The sequence below is a fragment of the Drosophila virilis genome, chromosome 5, assembly GCF_030788295.1.
Source record: "Drosophila virilis strain 15010-1051.87 chromosome 5, Dvir_AGI_RSII-ME, whole genome shotgun sequence".
In the NCBI taxonomy this organism is placed as follows: domain Eukaryota; kingdom Metazoa; phylum Arthropoda; class Insecta; order Diptera; family Drosophilidae; genus Drosophila; species Drosophila virilis.
In genome coordinates, this window is record NC_091547.1 from 1,703,476 (window position 1) to 1,724,090 (window position 20,615).

The 20,615-nt window shown below is 40.9% G+C and overlaps 3 protein-coding genes across 4 annotated transcripts; all 3 read left to right on the forward strand.

Annotated features, from left to right (window-relative positions):
* Positions 1–7,096: 7,096 nt before the first annotated feature.
* On the forward strand, positions 7,097–12,401 carry coro (protein coronin). 2 transcript variants are annotated; one of them, XM_032436344.2, is made up of 6 exons: positions 7,097–7,294; positions 9,220–9,486; positions 9,541–9,954; positions 10,013–10,306; positions 11,041–11,238; positions 11,297–12,401. In XM_032436344.2, the coding sequence occupies exons 1-6, from the start codon at positions 7,097–7,099 to the stop codon at positions 11,567–11,569; spliced, it is 1,644 nt and encodes a 547-aa protein (XP_032292235.1). In that variant the 3' UTR covers positions 11,570–12,401. The 2 variants fall into 2 exon arrangements, with proteins under 2 accessions (XP_032292235.1, XP_032292236.1); XM_032436345.2 differs by having other exon boundaries at positions 11,062–11,238.
* A 291-nt stretch (positions 12,402–12,692) lies between these two features.
* Positions 12,693–13,691, forward strand: LOC6635957 (zinc finger protein 239). Its single transcript, XM_002059363.4, has 2 exons — positions 12,693–12,981; positions 13,035–13,691. Exons 1-2 carry the CDS (start codon positions 12,794–12,796, stop codon positions 13,513–13,515), a joined length of 669 nt encoding a protein of 222 aa, XP_002059399.1. The 5' UTR covers positions 12,693–12,793; the 3' UTR covers positions 13,516–13,691.
* A 178-nt stretch (positions 13,692–13,869) lies between these two features.
* LOC6635971 (solute carrier family 25 member 32) lies at positions 13,870–20,506 on the forward strand. The gene is made up of 5 exons (XM_002059364.4): positions 13,870–14,797; positions 17,877–18,030; positions 18,107–18,461; positions 18,661–18,806; positions 19,830–20,506. The coding sequence occupies exons 1-5, from the start codon at positions 14,647–14,649 to the stop codon at positions 19,993–19,995; spliced, it is 972 nt and encodes a 323-aa protein (XP_002059400.2). The 5' UTR covers positions 13,870–14,646; the 3' UTR covers positions 19,996–20,506.
* The last annotated feature ends 109 nt before the right edge of the window (positions 20,507–20,615 follow it).

The window sequence follows — 20,615 nt, forward strand, 5'->3', positions numbered from 1 at the left end:
ATATAGTGCAAATTTTCAAAAATTTCCCATACTCAATAAAAATCAAGTGCACATGCCCCAGCGTAAATGCTAAAATAAAGTGAGTGTTAATTTGTGTGATTATTATTTGTGTATTTCTGTTGCGGCAACTTTGGCATTTCGATACAAATGTCAATGAATCATTGTGGCATTTTTACTACCAGACATCAAATGGCAGCCATTTGATTGGTTTTATTAATATTATTAAAGTAATTTACTAATAAGCTTACATTTAAATAATGAACGCGCGTATTACAAAATCATTCAAAATCACGGCAAATAAAATAAGTGCGACAATTGTGTTTGTGTATGTGTGTGAGTGTATGTGTGTGTGTGTGTCTGTGAGTGTGTGTGTTGCCCGCGCACTTGTGTACGTATGCGTGTTCAGTGGTGAGCGCAATGCATGTGAAGAGTGCAGCTATAAAATGTTGCCGCATGCGCTCCCGCTCCCACACAGTGTTATATGAGTCGCAACACTCCAAAAAAGGGAATAAAAATGAGAAGCGTCTTGGACAGAGCAACAACAAAAAGACCGAACGCCGAAAAATGTTGCAAAATGAAAGAAAAGCAAACAAAACGAAAGCAAGCAAGGAAAAGATTTCTGCGTTTCTCGCCACACACACGCACACACTCACACAAATATACACATTTAAATTAATTGTTTTTTATTCTTTTGCCTTTAGCTGTAATTTTCGTGTGTGTTTTGCTGCTGCTGCTGCTGCTGTTGCCCTCTCTTTGCGCTCACATTTTCCGGCTAGCTTGTTTATATTGTTCTGGTCAAAGAGTGAGAGCGGCGGTGGGAGAGCGCCAAATTGTTGCTCTGGAAGCAACAAGTCGAAATGCCACATTGTAAAGCAATTGCCGCGCGGGGGTGTCTCAATGCGTGCGCTCAGTTTGGTCAACTATTTATACCCTGTACACCAAATGAGAGTGCGAACTCACGTTTCTGCATATATAAATATATAAATGTGCCAGAAGAGCTTATTAATCAGCATCCAGCAATAGATCTCATTTAATAATTTGAATATATAGTAACTTTCGAGCTGAGCTGCTTACAGGGTATTCACTTAACGCGCACACCCGCCTAGAGCACTTTTAGTTGTTTTAAGCTGTGGGCGCAAGCGATAAGCCGTAATTGAAATATTGTGGCAATTGGCAAGAAACGTGGCTTCAAGTTGGCCAAAGCGTAGAATTACACATTTCCAGCAGAAACACAGGCAGTCTCTTTCGCTTTCTGTGTGCGTGTGCGTGCGTGTGTGTGTGTGTGTGTGTGTGTGTGAAACAAGTGTGAAAAACAAACGACCTCCAGCGGCGCACGTCTGCGTCTGCGTTTGCGTCTGTGGCGCTCTCTTAGAAAGTTTAAGAGCGCGTGCGAGCACGCCCCCCCACGCATAGATGTTGTCGTTGTCGCGTTGTTGTTGTTGTTGTTGCTGTCAGGCGTTGTCCAAAAATGGGTTAAGCAACGGCGGCGAAAAAAGCAAGAAACGCAGCAAACACCAATTAGTGACAAAATATAAATGAAAAACGCATGCAGTATATGCGTGTTAATGTGTGTGTGTGTGCGCAAATATGTATGCAAATTAAGTGACAGTGTACTATGGGCCGAATTGAACACTTTTCGTGGCATAAATAAAAAAAAAAAACCTACCAAGGCGCAATTTTCAGGTCGTGTCGTCTGTTTCTAATATGAAGATTTCTTGCGTACAAATCAAACTCGAAAGAGAAACAAGAAATAACTGCTACTTTTGGTAAAATAACTTTTTGTCTGCGTAACGGGCCAATTTTGCCCACAGTGCAGTGTCCAAAAAAGCAATAGCAACAACAAATGCCGCCAGTCTGACTAAGCGCAAATGTGGCAGAAATAGCAACAAGTAGACGCGAAACGGAGAAGCGTCGTGCAATTAAGACAGCAACAACAACAACACGAAGAAGAAGAAGCAATGTATAGTTAAATTTAGCAGCCGAGTTCCACTTTCACTCGGCGGCGACACCGACACCCACCAAGCCCCCTCTTCGCACTCCCTGCTGTCGTGTTTGTAGTTGCATGTTATTTGAATTGAATGCGTATCGTGATTTTTGCGTTGGCACGAATACGCACGAATAGAAATTAATAAATTCATGTATACGCAATACATAAATAATTAACAAATTTGTTAACTGTTAATCTATTAACTGCAGCAGTGTGACCATTAGAAGTTTTATAAGTTTGGGCTAAGAACTACCAATTGGTATAAATACCAATTTGAGTATTTTGTATTGCCAGTTAAAGTACCAAAAGCACGCGCTCATCTCTAGTGTTGTCAAACGTTTGTGGCAGGGCAGACACTTGCGCGCTTTTTGTCAAGATTAAGTTAATCGCACAGGCAACAGCAGCACCAACAGCAGCAGCAGCAGTTTGATGAACTTAAGTACAACAAGCGAGTCCAATCACGATGACGATGTTTTTGCTGTTGTTGTTGTTGTTGTTTTTGTTGTTGCATGTCATTGGCAATTATAGTAATGCCTAATGACATCATCATGTGCTGCGCCACGAACAGCTGCAGTTGTATTCACAATGTGCAAGCGAAAGTTTCCATCGATGCTCGCTGCCTGATAAGCATGCACTTGCAGCTACAGATGCTTATCAGGCAGCCGCGTCTGGCATCAATGATTCATTTGCCACCTACACACACACACACACACACACATATGCACTATAGTATATTATACTACACAGCAAAAAAATGCTGCGAAAAAGAAACCGTTTTGGTATTTTATACGATTTAAAATTGCACTTAATATTCAATGTCTACTATCTCTCTCTCTCGCTCTCTCGCTCTCAATTTGCATTTGCACTCTTTTACTGCAGACAGTGTATAAGAGTTGCCTGCTTTAAATCCGATCAAAGTTATTTTGCCTTCAATTTTTTACTGTGTAACAAACGCATATTGTATTGTTATTGTTATTGCAATTGTTATTGATGTGTTGCTCATGACACATTCACACCGCCCGTTGTCATCTAATTAGATGTTGGACAGTTTGCGGCTTATAACGGGCCACATTAGCATTGTGCTGCATAGAGCAGCAGCCAATTGGAGCGGTGTGCCCCTTTGCTCCCTGCCACATGCACCCTGCCACTTGGCACTCCATTCATTGACCGCTTCGTTTGTCAGTTTTTGTGTTCGTTTCTTACACTCGATTGCATTGCACAGTGAAAAATTACAACAACGCTTAATTGACGACTGGAACTGTGACTGTAAGGAACTGCCCTGCCCCCCGATCCCGTTCCCAATCCGCTCCCCCTACCCCTCCCATCAGTTAGTGAACGGGGTGCGCTTTGGTTTTTTAGTCACGCCGCCACACAACAGCAAATGTTGTTAGCAATTAGAATTGGCCGCTGAACGTTTCGACAAAGCGTTAAGATTTGCAATCAAGCATTAAGTCAATTTGTGGCCAGTCAACGTCAGCAACGTCGCTGGCGCGTTGCAATCATCAACTGATGAACCGATCAGCGGCTGCATCGTAATGAGAAATGGGCTTTGGAAGCTGTCATAACAGTGCGTGCCATCAGTTAGTTGACCAGCACATTCTTGCGCTCTGCATCATGCACGGTTTGTTGCTTGAATCCCAGCCGATTGTCTAATATCTTCGACTAAATTGGGTTACTAACTATCAGCTCAATCATGCTAATGGCAGTATCCCATTTGGTTCATGGCTTAAACAAACTATTTACATATTCGTTCGAAGACAACTCAATTTCTTGAATATTCTCAAAGCTTGTTACAAAATAAATTAAATAATTATGAAATTGCTGATTAATGTTAGCTGCCTTGGTGATAATAATTGTATATAAATACATTTTATTTGTCTTCAATAATGAAGTTGCAACACATTTTTATATTTAATGACCCTCTAGCTTATCTTATCTAACTATGACAAACTATTTATTTAAGATATATTAAAAAGTAGATAGTGTAACATAGTTCAAGTGAATGTTAACTATTTGCACCCACTGTTATACAGTTGCTGACTCGGATCAGAGCCCGCCACCCGCAGCCGCACCGAAACCCGCATTTTAACAAGTATTTCTACCCCGCGCCGAGTATTATATGTATCAACTTCCGTTATATATATGCATAAATTTATATATATATTTTTTGAATTTATCGCCTGTTTAAGGAATGCGCGAGGCGGCAGGCACAGTGGGGGGAATGTCAAAATTTTCAACATTTGCAATTTGCAATTGTGTTGCCTCAATAAATTGGTCAAAATGCCAAAGATGAGAAGAAGATGAAAAAAAAAATACCAAAAATAAATAGCGAATAAATAAAGACATTAAACACACAAATTACAGCGCACTATGGGTGTGCCAGCGTGTGTGTGTGTGTGTGTGTGTGTGTGTGTGTTTATATGAAAATTGAATTTTAAGCAAGATGATTGAATTTTCTATTAATAAGTTTTGACCTTCAGCAGCTGTGAAATGTATTAAAAATTCTCTAGCGAAGGTGTTCTTGAGGCATATAAACACCATAAATAACACACACACACACACACACTTGTGAATGTATATCTATATCTATATATATATGTATATATAATATGTACATATATATCTATATCTATGGCAATTTCAAGAGTTCTTTTTTGAGTGTCATAATATTAGTTTGTGTTTTAGGCATTTCTGTAGCTGATAAAGTATATCAGCTGCAGCGTCAATGATAATGCCTCGAACTGAAACACACCCACACACACCACACACACACACACACACGCACACACTCCACGACAGAGTGTTACCTTGCAGCCAAAAGAAAATAAATACTTAAATATATATATAAATATATTTATATGTGCATGTTTATGATTTTTAGCAGGTCAATGACAAATTCATTGTGCCCCACAGCATATTACTACATACATATCATATTTGCGCCCAAAAAAAAAAACACTTTTGAGAAAAGTAAGAATTGTTATCTTAAAAGTGCCGAATATTAAATACCTTTACTTAACATGAATTGCATACAAGGACTAAATGTTATTGAATATGCTAAGCGAGCTATGTTAAAGCTATGTTAATAACATTTTGAGCATATTTTGAAAAAAGGAAACTTACGTTTTACTGATTGTTAAGTAAATATGGAAAGAAACTGAGTTTGTAGTTTTTTTATTCGAAAAACTAAAAGTATTATTGAGCTACTTGTAAAGTCGTCCGTTATTGTAGCTCCAAAAAGCTGGTAACTGTTAGACTTATTATGGCCATATTTAAGAAACAAAAAGTTGTTATAACATTTAAATCGATTTTCATGGCAGCTATATAATATAGTAGTCCGATCTGGTCTGCTGTGAAAAAAGTCTGCCTATAGCAAGAAGGGAAGGTCTCTGTGTTTTTATTTTCTATTTTCTAGACCCATCCTCTAAGCGTTACACATTCCAATAAAAATGTATAATACCCTGAGCTAGGGTATGCGAAGAGCGTATTAATAATTTAACAGCCGTCTTGACGTTTTCTTTTTCGGAGTTTTTCACTGATTAAAAACGAAAGCCTCGCGTCGTCTTTTGGCCACATTCGTAAGTGGCAAATGGGGGGCGCGGGCTTGGGCCCAACCCAAAACCCAGAGCTGTGCGAATTTGTTGTTAGTTATTTTTTATTATTTTTTTGTTTTAGTAATTCTTTTTGTCAGATTTTGCGGCCATAATTCACGTGTTGCCAGCCGATTCGTTATTTCAGCGTTATGATGTCATATAAACAGCGCCTCGCAAAGCTACCTGTAAAGGTTGTTCTCGTTGTCGTTGTCGTAGTTGTTGTTGTTTCTCATTAATTTTGATAATTTAACACGTTTGGCTGTGCGGCTGCCAGTAGAAAGCGGCCGGGGTGAAAGTGTTCTAAAAGCGTCGCAAATCAAATTGCAGTCATAACATTTTTGTTTATTTTTCGTTTGGGTTTATGCAACATTTGCAAAACAAACAAAACAATGCCAACGATTTGTATTTTGTTTTGTTTGTTATTTATTTTAGCGCATACATTTCATCAGGTTAAGTCACAGTTAAACGGAGCTGCTTATTGATTGTCGTTTGTTCGACGTAATATGCAAATTTATTAAACAAATCGAGGTTGTGACACGACTTGGCTGCAGTGGCGCTGGACCAGCCAATGCTGAGGGGGGCCCCGAATTAAAATGTAATTTGAATCAACTGCGAATTAGCCAATTATTTGAATATAAACTAGCTTTCAAGCTTAAGCAGCCTGTAAGTAAGAGCTCGGCATTTAACAGAGCTTAAACAGGCACATTTAATGTTGAAAACAGATGATGTTACCGTTTACAGCTGTTAGCTGCAAGCAAGGGTGGTGTTTGCTGGTAAATGTTAAATGTATGTTAATAACAGGGGTTCTTCTACTAAAAGTTGTGGTAAAGAATTATGAGAGGCGGCCAAAGGTGCAAAAGCTAAAGCAGCCTGTAAGAGCTTGACAGTTAACATAGCCTAAATATGTAGATGCAATGATAATAACAGATGGTGTAAATGCTTACAGCTGTTAAATACATGCCAGGATGTTAATAACATTGCAAATTGAAGCTAATAACAGATGATGTTAGCATTTACATTGAATGTGATTGTGTTTGCTGTTAAATGTTAAAAAACATGTTAATAACAGGGGTTCATAGGAGGAGGCCAAAGATGCGAAAGTAGGGCTGAAAGGATCGTTTATGTGAAAAGAGAAACCGAACCATGCTCCAAAACTAACAGCAGCAAATTTATTATTATTACTGTCGCCTTTTGACTGCTTGGAGGATTGTGTCAAAAAAAGGTTGAAACAAATTGAATGGCCCCGAAACAATTCAGTCAACTCTCAACAGTACAACAAACCAACTAACTAGCAAACTAACAAGCCCCTAATCTTGATCTTTACAGGTAAACCGCACAACGACAATTAAATTCAAGAGACCTGCAACGAATCATTTTCCCCCGACAACGCCGACCCAGCTCAACTGAACCCGGGCCAAGCTCATTGTGGAGCAGAGATACTTAGAACGGGGCCAACGACTCAGCCAAAAAAGAGGCAAGAGGCAGAAGCAGAGGCAGAGGAGCCAAGCAGAAGAAGATGTCATTTCGTGTTGTGCGCAGCTCAAAATTTCGTCACGTCTATGGGCAGTCATTAAAGCGGGAACAATGCTACGATAATATACGCGTCTCCAAATCCAGCTGGGATTCCACATTCTGTGCGGTCAATCCAAAGTTTCTGGCCATCATTGTGGAGTCGGCGGGCGGCGGCGCGTTCATTGTATTGCCACACAATAAAGTGAGTACCGGCAGCTCCTCGCCGAGAGGAAATATCCCTATTTTGGTTTCAGTTATATATAGTCGATATATATATATATATATATATATAAACAGGAGGAGTCATTTGTAGTATATTTGTATAGACACAATGGAGCCCCTTTATGGCTATTTATAGGGTATTTGTGGCGGCCATTTGCGGGCCTGTTGCCATGTAAAAAATGACGTCAAGTGTCTTGGCTATTATTGGCAGATTGTCATAATAGGGTATTTAATATTCGATGCCTTTAAACAAAGCCAAATCCCAGCATTATGATTCTATGCAACCAATGTTCCCTCTCTCTCTCTCTCTCGCTCTCCTTCTCTCTCTCTCTCTCTCAACTCTCGGGCGCACTTTGTTTTCTTGGCGCGTTGCCAACATGACGCATCAAATTGTCTAAATTTAACAAAAAAGAAATATATAAAAATTTGAGCATTACAAAAATATAATATTTGAGATATATATCTCTATATATGCATAGATATATATATATATATTTCTTCAATATGTTTGAAAAGTGTTGAGAAAATTGGTGAAATTTATTAATTTCCACAAAAACAAATTTTTTGGCTACGCCAAAATCGAACATCCGCCCAGCTGTCGGCGTGGGCGTGGACATGGCCAATTTGCGTGCGCGCCGCTTTTGGTTTTGGCCAAAACGCTTCTCGGCCAAGTGTTGTCGATTCTAATTGGGCCCAAATTTGTATGCAAAACGCGCAGCCAGCTACCGATTTCTATGTGCCGCAGCTTTCACACGCTCTAAATTTGAATATCTTATGGAACTTAAGCTGCGCGGCAGCCGAATTTGAAGCGTACATCAAATGGGCATGCGCTCTCCATATGTCATTAGATATATTGCTAGGAACTCTCCAGAAAGTTCTTATAGTAATAGAATCCTGCTTCTAAATAAGCTCAATTTGCAGTGACTATCAAATGGCCACGGTCTCCCACATATCATCAATAATATCTATGCTCTAGCAAGTTCCTATAATAAAAGAAACTTATCTCTAAGGTAATAGAACCGTGCCCCTCAATATGTTATCATTAGATATAGCTAGGAATTCTCCAGGAAGCTTCAATGGCAATAGAAACTGACTCATGAATATGCCGAATGCGGAATTTCCATAAATCATTAGATATAGCTACGAATACTCCAGGAAGTTTCTATAATAATAGAACCTAAACAAAGTGCATATATATATTTATAAAATCCATTATCTGCATGTTTATTGGCCAAATAGTTTTGGACTTATTGTGGATTCATTATGGTATAAAATACAGTACACATTCGCTTTTATGCCAACTAATTTGGCATTTAGGTTCTTCATTTATCGTATGCCAATTAAATGTATGTCAATTTTACGATAACTCACACAGATCGATAAATATCGATATCGATAATTGCGAATTTTAGCGCAAAATCTCACAGATTTTAAGAGCTAGATTCAAATTTTGCTGTTTCGATTCTTGCATTATCCCAAATTATCAAGTTTTTATAGGAAACTTAGCTTGAAGGAAACTCAGCTCAAATTGTAGGAAATCGATAATTTATCAAAGCAACTCGACGGCACCTCGGGCAGAGTCATTTTTCTAGCTGAATCAGCCTAAAAGCTGTCTAAACAGACCTCGCAGCCATAAATACTCTATATATATATATATATATATAATAATATATATAATATTAGTTATAGAAATTCTGCGAAGTGAATGCATTGATGTGCAGGTGTTTCGCACGTGTTGCCATTAATTGCCAGCTTCGCCCACCTGCCGCTCCCAGGTGAAGTTTGCCCCATTTGGTTGCCAGCTAATTCTGGCCGGGAATTTCTAAATTTAAAATCGTGCCAGTGTGGTTGGCCTTCGAAATGCTATTTAAAATTTCATATTTGATAACTTGAACTAATTTTCAGGTTGGACGCATTGCGGCGGATCATCCGCTGGTGGGCGGGCACAAAGGTCCGGTGCTGGATATTGCGTGGTGTCCGCACAACGACAATGTGATTGCCTCGGGCTCGGAGGATTGTGTGGTCAAGGTGTGGCAAATACCCGACGGCGGACTGTCGCGCACACTCACCGAACCCGTCGTGGATCTGGTGTTCCATCAGCGTCGCGTCGGCCTGGTGCTCTGGCATCCATCGGCGCTCAACGTCCTGCTCACCGCCGGCTCCGACAATCAGGTAAGCAGCTGGCAATTTAGCACAAGGCCGATAATTGAGCCGAGTCCATTGCAGGTAGTCATCTGGAATGTGGGCACCGGGGAGATCCTTGTGCACATTGACTCACATCCAGATATTGTGTACAGCGCCTGCTTCAACTGGGATGGCTCCAAGCTGGTCACCACGTGCAAGGACAAAAAGATACGCATCTATGATCCACGCAGTGCCGAACTGGAAAGCGAGGCCATGTGCCATGAGGGCTCAAAGGCGACACGCGCCATCTTTCTGCGACATGGCCTCATCTTTACCACCGGCTTCAATCGCAGCTCGGAGCGTCAGTATTCGCTGCGCGCGCCGGACGCACTCAACGAGCCGATTGTCATGGTGGAGCTGGACACATCGAACGGTGTCATGTTCCCGCTCTACGATGCGGACACAAATCTGATCTATCTGTGCGGCAAGGGCGATTCTGTGATTCGTTATTTTGAGGTACGTTTCTCTCTCTTGACTGGATCACTCTGCGACTGATAGATCTGTGCTTCCATAGGTGACGCCGGAGCCTCCGTTTGTGCACTACATCAACACGTTTCAGACGCCGGATCCGCAGCGTGGCATCGGGCTGATGCCGAAGCGAGGCTGTGATGTAACCACCTGCGAAATCGCCAAGTTCTATCGCCTGAACAACAACGGTCTGTGCCAGGTCATATCGATGACGGTGCCGCGCAAATCCGATCTCTTCCAGGAGGATCTCTATCCGGACACCCTGGCCGAAGATGCGGCGATCACGGCCGAGGAATGGATCGCCGGCAAGGATGCCGATCCGTTGACCTTCTCGCTCAAAGTAAGTGGCCCCCGGGCCAACTCTTGCAGTGTCTCTCCCCCTAAACATTTTGGAATACAGCGCTTCCGGCGCTGCGGCATCGTCGTTGCGCCCTGCTTCGGAGCCGCAGTTGCCGCGCAGGAGCGTACATCATCCTACAGGATTGAAGCGTGTGGCGCTCGTGTGCCCCAGATAAAAAGTGTATTCCAATGGCTTTCTGTTTGCTTTTAACGCGTGGCTACCATTTCTGTTGCTTGTCGCTTGCCCCTCTTATCAGCGTTATCCACGTTTGTGTCTCGTCTCGTCTGCTCGCCAGCTTCCTCAGCCACACCCACACACGCACACACACAGGCGGACCCACAGAGTCAGTTTGCACTAACTCCACGCTCCAAACTAGGGGCCTGCATCATTAAACAGACATTCGTTCAAACGAAGTTCGAACAGCTCGGCAGTTTGGCAACATGTTCGAGCTCGAACAGCTCAAATCGGCAACATGTTTGAGCTCGAAGGCAATCGACACGAACTCAGCTCATTTTTTGAACAGCTCGAGTACTCACTCGCTTGACCGAGTATTTGGTCGCCTCGATGCAGGACTCTCGATTTGAGACTCACAACAAACACACGCTCACGCACACGCACATGCACCAATTCACGGCTTACACACGCCCTAACACGCACGCTGCGTGGCGCTTGTTGTTGTGTTCTTTGTTCCTTGTTGTAGCCCAGTGAACAGTGTTTCTAATAAACCTAATCAGGATCGCGTCTCCATTGTACAGGGTGGCTACGTCTCCTCGTCGGGCAACAACTCGCTGTCCGTCAGCAAGAAGGCGAACATACTGAACAAGGCGTCCGCATCGCGAGGTGGCGGCGGCGGCGGCCTGGCCAGTGGCAATCATTCATCCGCGAACAACAACGAGTCCAACGATGGAGGCGCGCCCGCAGCGATATTCTCGGTGAGTTCAGGGACCAGACAGCTTTCTTTAGATGGCCTAATCAAATTGTTTTATTTAGGAAAAGGATCATCGCAACATTTTGGATGAGATACGCAAGCTGAAGGCGATTATTGTCAAACAGGAGAATCGCATACGTGCCCTAGAGGCCAAGGTGAACGCGGCCGCCGGCGATGAAACGGATGCCCGCAATAGCAACAAAAACGGCAGCGGCCAAGCAGCGGCTGCGACATCGGCGGCGGCGGCGGCAGCGGAAAGCAGCCATGCCAGTGAAAGTGCCAATGATCATGCTGCTCCCGCGTCAACGGCGGGCAATGCACACGAAGAGGATTAGTTACCAGCGGGCGACAGACATAAACAGGGAGAGAGCAGGCGAGGTTAACCTAGAGAGAGAGAGAGAAGGAGAGAGAGAGAGAGAGAGAGAGGGGGAGCAGCAGCTCGTCGTTATCGTTTGAATTTCTCTTGAATGGAAAATGTTTATATTTTGTACACGCTAAATGAGAGTTGTCGTCGTCTATGATTATGATTTCGATTATTTATTTTATATAATTTAATATTAGGTCTTTTTACGAGCAAAATGAGTTGCAGATCAACGTCAGAAAACAGCAGAGCAGTTCATACAAACACACACACACACACACACACACACACACACATAAACACACAAAAGAATCCTGCCAAAAAGAAGAATGCAAATAAATAAAAAAATTTAAATATATAGTTAACCTAACGAACTACCTAAAAGTCGCGCCCAAAAGATCGTATCGAAGCAATAAGTCGGAGAAGGAGTCTGTCTGTCCATGCGAGCTGTGTTTTTTTTTTGTGTATCGCAGGAAATGTGAAATTGTTGTAAATGTAACAAGAAAAACAAAAACAAAATCAAAGTATAGACTAAATTGCAATCATCTAAAAGTAATGATATATCCTACCAATTTACATACTTTTCTATACATATACATATACATATTTATATATATATATATACACATAACTGATTACCCCCCTATTGAGGCAATATATTCATGACAATAGCTTTTATAACGATTAGGCATACGCATACCGCCGCCGCTTTCATTAAACAACAAACAAACAAAAAACAACATTTTTCTCGTTCTAACTAATAATAAGTTGTATTTTGTAATAATAAATGAAAGGAAACCAACGAACCAATTTTAAAATATTGTCGATATTGTGTAAATTTTGCAACAAAAACACGATTGTGTCACAAAGTGCTGACTTTAAATAGCTAGAGTCTTGTGTATAAATTTAAACTTGATACAGAATAAATTATATAAAAATGAGATTTTTAAATTTTGAATAAGAGGCAGTTACAAACTGGCCACACTTTATATGTTATATGGCCAGACTGTTCAAATTTAGTTCAAGTAATGCCATTTTAAGAAATCGATTAATTTACCTCTAAAATATCGATATATAATCCAACAAACCAATTTAACATTCACCCGAAATGTCGACACAAAACAGCTGAGAGTAACTCGTTGCATTCTAAGAAAAACAAAAATTTGCTTGTAATTAAAAGAAATGAACAAATTTAATAATGGAAGGTTTGCTGAACCTAGCTTGCATAAAACAGGAGCCGGTCCAGCATGAGGACCATGAAGCTGTCCTGGCAGATATGGCCTGTGGCGCGATAGAAATAGGACCCATAAAAGTGGAGCTCCCAGAGACAGAAAGCCATAAAAATAACATGAAAGTTCAGCGGAAAAAACAGGCGCCGGTTAAGAAGTATGTAAAATCAGTTTAAGCTCCGACATTTTGTAACATTGTTAACTTTGCAGTGCTCAAATCGAATTAAGGCGAGTCTATCCCTGCGCCCAGTGTGCCAGGACCTTTGACAGTGCCTACGAACTGCGGATACATCGACAGATTCACACTGGGAAGCTGCCCTACAAGTGCTCCTATTGTCCTATTAGCTTTGCCCACAAATCCATTTATACGGCGCACATCCGTGGACACAGCAGTGGGGGTCCTTATGTGAAGCAGCCTCAACATGCATGTCATCATTGCGGCAAAACCTTTACGGATAAACCCAATTACGCGGCCCACATGAACATACATTCCAGTTTGCGTCCTTATCGTTGCACCTACTGCCCGAAGGGCTTCCTGCGTAGCTGTGCCCTGAAAAAACATCTTCGCACGCACACGGGCGAACGTCCCTATAAATGCAACCATTGCCCGAAAGCGTTTATCCAGAGCGCTCATCTAAAGTCGCACATACGAACTCATGCGGACGACAGAGCATTCATGTGTGGACAATGAAAGAGTTGAGCCAACGTAATCTTGCCGAGAAATCCCTCAAATGAAGGCACTGCCAGAAACTCTTTGCCCAGGGATTTATTGCCATTGTACACGGTGCATGTGCGCTCACACCTGGGAGAAAGTCCAAGACAGGTTATGTTCATTAAATAAATGATTTAGCTTTAAAATTTTAAAAATATTTCTGTTACTAGCTGAGCCAACCCCTCAAATGCCATTCGCATGCTGAGCCACCCCTCAAATGCCATTCGCATGAAACGGTAACACGTGACTTATTAATATACGCTACTTATCGGTATATCGATATAAATCATTGACACTACAAAAGCCCCACATCGGCTGTTGGGCGAATCATTCGTGTTTTCCTCGTTGTTCGGTTGAGCACACAGCAAGAGCTGACCGTAAGAATAAGCCACAAATTAAATTGTGCACGCGCATTCAAATAGAAAAAGAGAATAAGTCTAGCATTATTTAATCGCCTTCACGTGTATTTTGCAATAGTGAAATAATACAAGCAAGCAGCAGTCCAATCGTGGCATCAAGAGAAATGCATAAGCCATTACATAAGCAGCTTTTTAAAATAATAATCGTTTAATGAAAACGAAGCAGCCGCGTTCGTCACACTTCAGATTGAAATATATTTCGTCAGCCAAAAAACAATTTCTGTGCTAAAGCTGCAGAGTAACTGTAAGAAAATTGAAAAAAACCAAAAAAAAAAAAAACTTGAACTGAACACAGTCCACAGTTGATTTGCCAAAAAGAGAGAGAGAGAGAAAATATGTGCTCGGTAACAAAACAAAGGCAGAAATGTTTAAGTATACGCAGTAGCAGCAGCAGCAGCAGCACCAGCAACAACAGCAACAACAAGAGCAACAGCAACAGCAGCAGACAAAAAAACTCAGCGCCTAGCAACAAGACAAATTCAAAGCGAATTGCGGCCATGTGTAACGAGTTTCTCTGATTTTTCATAGATCAAAAAGCGCAGCTATAGGCCAAAGATTGTAAATAATACAATACATACATACACACACACATATATATAGATATATATACCTAAAAGTAAAAGAGCGAGAGCGAGAGAAAGAGAGAGCGATAACTGTTAATTGAAAGAGCCAAGCGCACAACACAAGAAAGATGAATGCAAACGCAGCTCCTGCGAGCAGCCCACCCAAATTCAATGTATTTGCCCATGTCAAATATGAACATCTGGTTGCCGGCGTCTCTGGCGGCGTTGCGTCCACGCTTATTCTGCATCCATTGGATCTCATCAAAATACGCTTTGCTGGTGAGTACAACAAAGAAACGTTTAATGCCGAACACCCTGTTCGCAAAGATACAAAACGAAGCAATTGTTCAGCACGTGACTGACCCACAGCGCAGCCGGCTTGCGTCCGCTGCGCTGAATTTAGCCAGTGTTGCTCAATTCGAGTTTCTTGCCGTCAAATCTGGCATTTTAAAAGAACATTGATGCACACTTATTAAACGGTTAACATTGCGACTTCTGCCAACTTGCAGAGGGTGTTATACTTTTTTAATGTCATATGTGACTTATTTAGTGCGTAACGAGAATTCACTTTTAATTAAAATAATAACTGGCTTATTTTCTCTCGCCAGAAATAGCTATTTTTTCTTGCTCAACACTGCACTCGACTGCGTTGTTTGTTCTTTCTTCTACCCTACCCTTATCATGTGTTTGCCGCCTGCTCGTTGCAGTTGAAAATTTCCATGGAAAACTTTATGCGTTGCGGAAAACTAGTCTGGAATTCGAATCATGACCAAATAAACAAGCAGCTGCACATTGAGCTGAGAAATGGGTATTTCCTGCGTTTCTTCTTGTTGAGTTGAGTTTTTGCATTAGACTTTTATTTATTGACCTGTTGACAGTTTGCGAAAACAATTTAAGAGTCCTCCAAAATCTGCTGACCGATTATGCTACATTTTCGGCTTATCAACGCTCCAGAATGATAAGCATTATCTGCATTCGTGCGCACGTAGAACCGACTAGAAGCACACGCCCCCTAGAACAATTTTCGGCATATATATTTTATTGAGTTCCATTTAGATATTGGGTTAATGGGCACAGTACAAAGCTCGATAAATTTCTAGATACAGTAAAGGTTCCCTTGGGCGGACACTTTCAGTTCAAAATGGGTGAGATTAAAAATGTAAAGGCTAAAGAAGTTGAACGCCCAAGGACGCGGTTCCTTAGTATAATTCTTACTGTAATTTTATTATTATGACTCAGCATTTCCATTGTTTACATACATATACATATAGTTTTATCAGCGCGCATTCATAGTTGTCCTCGTTTGGATTTGCACGCAAAAATCGAGTACATTGTTATTTCCGTATGTTTCGATTTTTTCAACAATAACAATAACAACAGGAACAACAGGTTATTGTTTTTGTTTTTGATTTTTTTTACATTATTATTAAAGTCTTGTTTTGCCAGTCGAACGCTTTCTACTTAGTTAAAATGTTTAAAAGCGCCAATTGAATGGGTAAATATTTACGGATTTGATTTGAATGTCATGTAAACGGACGAGAACCTTAACAATAATAACATATTAAGTTGTTTATGCGAAAATTTACTAAGAAAAATAGATTATTAGCCCATTACCCAGCTGGCAAAAGCATATGCTGACGGCATCTATTGATCGGAATCTTTATAAATGTATTTGGTTTGCGTGTTTGAATGACGCATCTGGTTGGTTTATGCGCGGGTTCGGGGAAAAAACAAAAGCAAGCGTCAGCAAGTGGCGTAAACGTTTTTATCTTTATAATATTATGATACCCTGTACTCAAGAAAAATAAGCAATGAAGTGTATATTACTTCGCAACAAATATGTGTAACAGGGGCACAGAAATTGTATAAATTAAATCTGATCAACAAAGGGGTATATTAGCTATGGAGCTCACGCAACGATAAATATTGATGTAGTTAATAAAGTCTAGCTGCATACAAATTGGCATTAATTTTGTCCTATAGCATACACTTAACAGCTATATTTTATTATCTAGCTGTTTGCAGGGTATCTACTAGTCTAACACACCCGATTCCTGCACTCAGTCTTGTCGCCTGTTCATTTCTGCGACATCACGTGACCAATGTTGTTGACTGTACATCGAGCATTTTTTAACGGCAATTGTCAGCTTATACAACACTGAAACATTTATCAACATAAACACAAATACACACGTGCATGCATATGTGTGTGTATATGTGTGTATATCTTTATCTACATCGGCGCGTCAAACTGGTTGTCAGTGCAAAACTTCAGTTGTTGTCAAGTGCTGCGTTTTGTTTTTTTTTTTTATTTTTATCGCTGCGAACATGCGAATAATATTCGTGTGCTCGACCAGAGTTCAACATCAGCTGTTCCCATTTCATATATATATATATATATATATGTATATATATTCTCTATATATACTTAGTCAACAACTAATTTATTAGCCAAATATTATTGGAAAAACACCACACGATCATCATGTTACATCAAATGCGCTTGTTTTCGCTTCCAAGTTCGCAACGAGAATAATACAGATTAGTCTGTCCACAAGTTTTGATACCCTGTGCTGAAGGTCAATCCAGAACTGAGCACACCTATAAATAGGCACGGGACGAGCCCCCGTTTCGCTGTTGTCAGGGCAGATCGCAGCAGAAGTCTGCTCAGCTCTGCTCTTGTTATTGCCTTTTTGTTTTTGCCAATAAATAAAAATAAATATAGACACGATTATAGTCTTGTCATGCTATTGCCCGCACGAGCAGCGCAGCTCGGACAGCAGCCTGTTCCCATATTGGACCCTTATCACATCCGTTGCCCCGGCCAATTAGCGCTATCTCTGTTGGCCGCGAAAACAACAACTTGTTGTTATTGCTGCTGCTGCTGCTGCTGCTGCTGCTCTTGTTATTGCCTACTTTTGTCGTTATGCCGGGGCCCGAAATTCACAACTGGGCAGGGCGTGTACAGTACTCCAAAAAGACATGCCAAAAAATCAGCTAAAACAGCTGTTGCATGAATCATTCTCTACTTAACCCAACTTTTAAATGATTTAAAACTGTTTTTCAACGGATACAGAGACTCATTGACTGACTGGTTGCTTTCCAGTTTTAAGCTTTTTGACTTGAATCTTCTTCAAACTCATTTCCGCTTGTGTCTCAAAAATGATTAGAAATTTGATAAAGCAAATACTTGAGCCAGTCAACCAACGCCGGGTAATGCTAGCTAGAAGTATATGCACAAGTGACGCGTGTCTCGTATCTACTTTTAAGTTATACAAGGCTAATGTCTAGACTGTTGAGTAAACATGACATTAAGATTTATCATTTACGAGCCTTGTTTGATTTCTTCCGTTTGCAGTGAACGATGGACGCACAGCGACGGTGCCGCAATACCGTGGATTGGGTAGCGCGTTTACCACCATATTCCGGCAGGAGGGTTTCCGTGGCCTGTACAAGGGCGTAACACCGAACGTCTGGGGCTCCGGCTCCTCGTGGGGTCTCTACTTCATGTTGTAAGTTTTTGCATGCGGATCTGTCCACAATTGAACTTGACTTAATCTCTCTCTCTCTCTCTCTCTCTCCTCGCAGCTACAATACCATCAAGACGTTCATTCAGGGCGGCAATACGACCATGCCCCTGGGTCCCGCCATGCACATGCTGGCCGCCGCCGAATCGGGCGCCCTGACGCTCCTCCTAACGAATCCCATTTGGGTGGTGAAGACGCGTCTGTGCCTGCAGTGCGACACGGCGAGCAGCTCCGAATATCGCGGCATGGTACATGCCCTGTCCGAGATCTACAAGACGGAGGGCGTGCGTGGCCTGTACAGAGGCTTTGTGCCCGGCATGCTGGGCGTCTCGCACGGTGCCATACAGTTCATGACCTACGAGGAGATGAAGAACGCCTACAACGAATACCGCAAGCTGCCCATCGATACCAAACTGGTGTGTATATATAGACGGGGAATGGCATCACATGATCCAAACGCGCGTGCCAGTTGTTGCCATATGGATATACATACGTATATAATTATATCTATGTATATGCATATGATGACGCCCGCGCCATTTGGCAGCTGTTCAATAGTCACATTTTTTAATGAGCCTCTGCTTGACTAAATTGTTGCTTTTCTCACGCCCACAGGCGACCAGCGAGTATCTGGCATTTGCGGCGATATCGAAGCTGATTGCCGCCGCGGCCACATATCCATATCAGGTGGTGCGAGCGCGTCTGCAGGATCATCATCATCGCTATAGCGGCACCTGGGACTGCATCAAACAGACTTGGAGGTACGAACGCATGCGCGGTTTCTATAAGGGACTAGTGCCGTACCTGGTCCACGTAACGCCCAACATTTGCATGGTCATGCTCATTTGGGAGAAGCTGACCAGCTAAGCGTTAGAGTATTACATAGTTAAAAACTAGAAAGTAGCCACAACATTGAATATAAATTACATATTACCTATATATCAACATGAATCTGAACGGAGCAGCAGCAGCAGCAGCAAATGACAAAGCGGATCATAATTTGTATTATTCTTGTAATTATGATTATGATTTTGTTTTAGTTTTACTTATACTTTAACTGCTACTTTCATTTATCATTTAAGTGTTAGTTGTATTTAGCTTTAAGCTAATTCCATAGTTAGACATTAATGCAATTGCAGAATGTATACTATATGTTTGTGTATACTATATGATTCGAGAGGAAACTTGAAAAGTAGCTTGTGCTAAAATATTGAAATTTAATTTCAATAATTTGCACAACACTAGTTTATAGTTTAGTTAAATTATTTATTTGAATTAATTGCAATGTAAATATGTTCTAGTTAGTTAGGCATATACTTAATTTTCGTTTTGGCAAAAAGATTCTTCATAATTTTTGTTTTTTAAAATAACCTTGACATTTAGAGTTACATTTAAAAAATGTGAAACAAACGCATTGTCAACAGAAAAACAGAAAAATTTCAAGAAAACAACCATAAACCAAAAACACAAAAAGAAGTAGTAAAAAATAACTAGAAATCTACACATTAAAATGCCAAGAAACCAAACAAGCGTTTCCATGTCCTCAACACGAGTCTTTTTTATTTCGCCTTCAGCCTGAACCAACCGCCCTGAGGCTATAGTAAGTAGTATATATATATAAATATATATCGATATATACGTATGTGTAAAGTTCTCTCTAATTATGCAGAATCTCTTTGCTAAACTGAAACACAGGTATTTGTCAATTGCAATTGTAAGTAGGTAAGAGATCCTGGTCAACATTTACTTATATATATCCCACACTTGCTTCGTTCTCATTGCAGATTCGAGGGCGCGGTCGGCTTCTACAAGGGTCTCAAGGCGAACCTGATACGCGTGGTGCCCGCCTGCATGATCACGTTCCTGGTTTATGAGAATGTCTCGCATTTCATGTTGGCACAAAAGAAACGCCGGCAGTCGGAGCTGTTGACGGTTAACAATAATAAATGAGCCTGCAATTTTGGGGCTGGTTTTAAAAGTAATACTAAAATGTCTTATGCGCACGAACTGGTATCATTTTAATCAGACGAATATGTTGATCATTGGCTCTATTTTGAAACATTTCTATTAGCTACTTCTGTTTTATATTTATAGCTTGTTTATATTATTTAAGTGTCTTGTTAATTACTATAAAACCCTAACTAGTATTTAGATTCTGTAAGCCTTCTGCTATAATGTACAACTTACGTTTTTGGAAACGATATTCCTACGCAAAAGCATTGTTATATTTAGAAAGTAGCTTAAGTAGACGACGGCAGCAATAGGAATTACATTTAATTTATATATCTGCCAAGTGAGAGTTAGAAGCATCGACTTTAATCCAAAATGCCAGTGAGAACCTCGCATTAAAAATGTGCTTTGCATCTATGCAATGAAAACTAAGTGTAATTTAACAAATGGCTGTTTAGAATATAAATTGTTATAACATCACAATAATAACATTGTTTTACATCAATTTAAAGCCTCTAAGTTCAAACTTGTTAGAGGGTTGCCACACCTCGCATTTACGCTGAGTATATGCTTTTCACTCTATTTTCCTTTAAACGTTAAATTCAAATAACAAACTGGCG